This window comes from Alligator sinensis, unplaced genomic scaffold, assembly GCF_000455745.1.
Source record: "Alligator sinensis unplaced genomic scaffold, ASM45574v1 scaffold434_1, whole genome shotgun sequence".
NCBI lineage: Eukaryota > Metazoa > Chordata > Crocodylia > Alligatoridae > Alligator > Alligator sinensis.
In genome coordinates, this window is record NW_005841994.1 from 308,267 (window position 1) to 312,581 (window position 4,315).

General features: G+C 52.0%; 1 protein-coding gene across 1 annotated transcript in view; it reads right to left on the minus strand.

The window, feature by feature from the left end:
* CLTA (clathrin light chain A) overlaps positions 1 to 3,083 on the minus strand; it is a 28,809-nt gene extending 25,726 nt beyond the window's left edge. The window contains exon 1 of the mRNA XM_025201413.1: positions 2,987 to 3,083. Within this exon, the coding sequence (XP_025057198.1) occupies positions 2,987 to 3,083 (97 nt within the window). The remainder of the gene's footprint in view (positions 1 to 2,986) is intronic.
* Between the last annotated feature and the right edge of the window lie 1,232 nt (positions 3,084 to 4,315).

Consider the following 4,315-nt stretch of genomic DNA (forward strand, 5'->3'; position numbering starts at 1 on the left):
ATGGACCCCCCCCCCCCCCACTGGGGGAACAGGGATGAGTCACGGCTGGGATGAGGCCAATCAGCGCGCTCCGCTCCGTTCCATTCCCCCTCCCCTCCCGTGCGGCGGTGTCTCGGCCCGGGGGCCACGTGGGAGCCCCAGGGGCGGCCGGGTCCGGGTTGGGGCCTTGTGCTGCCGCGACCCCGGTCAGGGGTTTCCAGGCCTGAGTTTGGGCCCCAGCACTGCTCTCAAACCATCCCAGGTCCTGGGACAGGAGCAGCACCCTCTCCTGGGGTCACCTCCGCGTGTCTCCCTCCTCCCGTTGCCGGCACCACAGGCCCAGATTGGGGGACGGCAGTAAGCATTACCTCGGACTGCTCACAACATGGTGATGCTGACTGGGATCTAAATAAAACAAGTGCACTGTCAGTGGTTCTCAACCTTTTTAGGCTCCAGGCAGCCCTCCAAAACCTGCCCGAATTTGCAGAACCCCATTTTTAAAAACTAACGCTGTATTATGAATGTTAACGGCATCCGTCTATTAATAATTCATGTTATTAATATTGAACCCTGGGAACATAAGGGACAGTCCGAGGACCAGGTGCTGGGCTGTGCTCAGAGCATGTGGAGAGCACTGGGGAGGCGAGAGGGGAAGGAGGTGGACAAAAAGACACACAAGGCCAGGGTGGGGAAGGGGGCAGGCCACCTGGGTGCCACAGTGCTGTCACTGCCACCCTGGCCTTGCCCTGGCCAGGTGGAACTGCATTGTGCGCCTCTTGGAGAGCCAGATTGGGAAGCAGCTGTGGCAGGAGCATGTGCTGCCTGGTCAGACCTTGCATGGTGTCTCCTGGAAAGAGGTGTCTGGGGCAAATGAAACTGTCCCCCGCACCTGTTTTCAGGAAGCACGTTGGAGCTGAACTGAGACACAGCTGCACCAAAAAGGTGCACCTTCGTGTATTACATTGTGGAGGCCGGTACACCACTTCTGTTACAGCTCTTCCTGATCCCAACGTGCTTCCTGAAAACCAAGGCATGCTGGCCAGTTTCACCCTGCAGTGGTGGCACCAGCAGTGCCAGCTTCACAGCACCGTGGGCAACTTCTTGTGGCATCCCAGCTGAAAGCCACAGTCTTAGTCACTTCTTTTTGGGTGGGTTTAAAGGTTACCTTTAAACTATTCTAAAGGCACTTAAAATGGGAATACTCATGCAAGAAAGGGTGTTAACCTGTTCTATAAGCATTTTAAACATTACCAGTTGGGATGAGGGTTATCTTTGAGCTGTTCTACCCAGATGGAGATAAGGTGTTAGGCTGCTCCATAAAGATAAAGCCATCAATTTGTAGTCTTCCAGCATCTCAGGAAGCACAGCTCCCAGCATCTTTACCTCTTTCCACCTTCCAAACCTCCGCTGGTCTCCCAGCTGGCAGTTCTGCACTGGGGGTGGAGGTGCCGGGAGGTAACTGCAGCGAGGCTAGGGCCCGGGGAAACATGCCTCCCCATATTCCATGTTTTCTCCCTACAGCAGCTCTGCTCCTTGCTGCTGGGGCTTATCTCTGGTGCCAGGGAAGCATGACTCCCTGGACCCACCCTATCGAGCTTCCTTCCCGTAGTCTTCTTTACTTGGGTCAAGACTTGGAGGGGGCTTGAGGAAAGCTGTCCCCCCACTCTACCCCCACTACCTGACTGGCTAAGAGAGAACAGGGGAAAAGGGCCAGGTAGGTGTGGGAAAATTTCAACTGACCTCAAGTAAACTGAGCTTAATTGAAATTTTCCCACACCTTGTGTCCAGCTTAAAGGCACAGGCAGGCCTGAGCAAAGCTTGGAGCATGGGTGGGCAAAATGCGGCCCGCGGGCCAGATACGGCCCGCCAGGCCATTCTATCTGGCCCGTGGGACCCCTAAAAAATTTAGAAAATTAATATTTATCTGCCCCGGGCTGCCTGTCGTGCGGCCCTCGATGGCTTGCCCAAACTCAATAAGCGGCCCTCCACCCAAAATAATTGCCCACCCATGGCTTGGAGGGATGGGGATGGGGTTAGGGACTGAGGTCCGGTTTTGTAGAGCTCTTTGCAAACAGCTGGCCTGGAGCCAGTCACCTAAGCTCACTGACTTGGTGCACACCAGCCCCCTCCTTCCTAGGTTGCGACAGGACCATAGAGGACTTGGGGAGAAGGGAGAGAAGCTTGGGCCCATCTAAACTCCCCAACCTGGGATGGAACTGCGGGGCTCAGCAGGGCTTGTTGTAGGCACCTGGGGCTTGCCAGGACAATCCTCCCAGCCAGGATGGGAAGATGTGACCCCTCATGTCTCAGCAACCCTGCTCCCAGGCTGCATGACCCCACTCCACCACAACTCAATCTGCCCCCCCCCCAGCTTTCCCCAGAGAAGGCTGTTGGGGCAGGCTAGCATAGGGCCAGCTGGCTGGGCTGAGCCAGGGAACTCCCCGGGGACCAGCCCTTTCCCACCACCCACAGTTCATTAACACATGAAAACATCTTTATTTTTTTAGTTTGTTTCAACTAAAAATGCTTTAAATAATTACATAATGCTTTACATAATCTTAAAGGTTTTAAGAAGACCAAGGTGGTCTGATGCAGGGGGGTCTCCTTCCCTCCTTCCTTGCTATACCAGCCCCCTCCCTTCCCCACTGGCACCACAATCCATGGCTGTGCCTCCCCTCCACCACACCACTCAGTCCCCCCTCCCCACCACTGCCAGCTGGCCATTTCATCATGCCTCAGTTTCCCTGGCCCCACAAGCCCCACATGTGCTCTGCGTCATGCAGCAAGCATGCTTGTTCTCAGCCCTATGCCCTGGCTATGCCTTCCCCGCACAGCCCACCCAAGCCAGGACAGTTCCTCCATCTCATGCAGCATGAAACTTGCCACCCCTAACCCAACTCCCCCACACTACCACTTGACCCAATCCCAATTCATTGACACATGCAAGATTTAGGGGTTTTTTTATTATTATTCTTTTTCGCTTCTTCCTCTTTACTTCTCCCCTTACCTTTCATTTCCAACAGTTTTTCAATATTTCTTTCCTCCCATTCATGGTTCCAGCTTAGTTCCTGCTGCTGTGGAGGGAGGGAAGCCACAGCCCCCATGCTAGTTTCCAAGCTACACGCCACCCTCCTGCTTTGTCTCACACCCAATAAAGAGTCCATGCCCTTGGTCATCAGGCCCTTTAGTGGCAAGTCACATCTGTGTGTGTCTGCGATGTCATTAAGCTTGAACCTGTGGCTGCTCTGAAACTACTCTTACTTTAAGATGACCTAACATTCCAGATTCAGAATGGCTTAAATGTAACCTGTAACAGCACCCTTAGTTAAGTGACACAAAGCACTTACCAGCTTCCGGTCTCTCTCCATCTCTCTTCTGTTTCCCCACTACCCCTCCTTGCTGGCTCAGTGCCACAGTGTGTTTCTGTGGAAGTGACTGCAACATCACATTATGAACTGAAATGAGGAGTCAGCTTCAGGAAAAGAATTCTTAAGAATATTAGCAGAGAATAGGGAAGGAGAAATGTGAAATATAAGCAGAATTGGCTCAAAATAGGATCCTAGCCATAGGATACTACTGAGTCTCTGAATAGCTTTCAAATTCAGAATGCAGAACAATTTCTACATCATCTACATCAGAATGGGTCAAATTAATCCCTGGTATAAAAACTGACTCTTCAAGGAAGGTTGAGAAGAAACTTCTTATGTAATGATTTGGCATGTTCCCTGGGTGGAAAGAAATGACTTGAGTAATCTAGAATTCAGGTGCACCTTGAAATGTTTTGCATAACAACCAAGGTATCCTTCCCAAAGATAAGTGATTCCATTTCCTTTGCTGATGTTGGTTTTATTGTTTATGAAGCTGTAACAGCTGTGGCAGGTGTGTTCATTCATCCATAACACTCTGGCTATACTTCACACCAAGGGGGAAACTTTGTAAAGACTGGTTAGAGTAATACTTATTAACAGAAACCAGTGGCGTAAAAGGCAGAGTTGCTGCCTTGGCAAAACCTGGGAGAAAGAGGAGGGGAGGGGAGGGGAGGGGAAGAAGGGAAGGGGAGACAAGTGGTTTCAAGAGCAGGGGCAAGGGAATATGGGTTTTGAGAAGGGGATGGAGGGCTGTGAGTTCCAGGGGGGTACAGGTTCATAGAATAGGGGGAGAAACAGGATCCAAAAACAGGGGCAGGGGGTAAAGGACCTGAGAGCAGGAGAGGGACAGGAGTCATATCCATATCATCCTAGCTGTTGCTCTTAAAGCAGCAGGAGCCAGAGACTGATTTAGAGTTCCCAGCATGGAAATGCCCTCAGGACATAGACTACTCTGCAGGGGTTGGGGG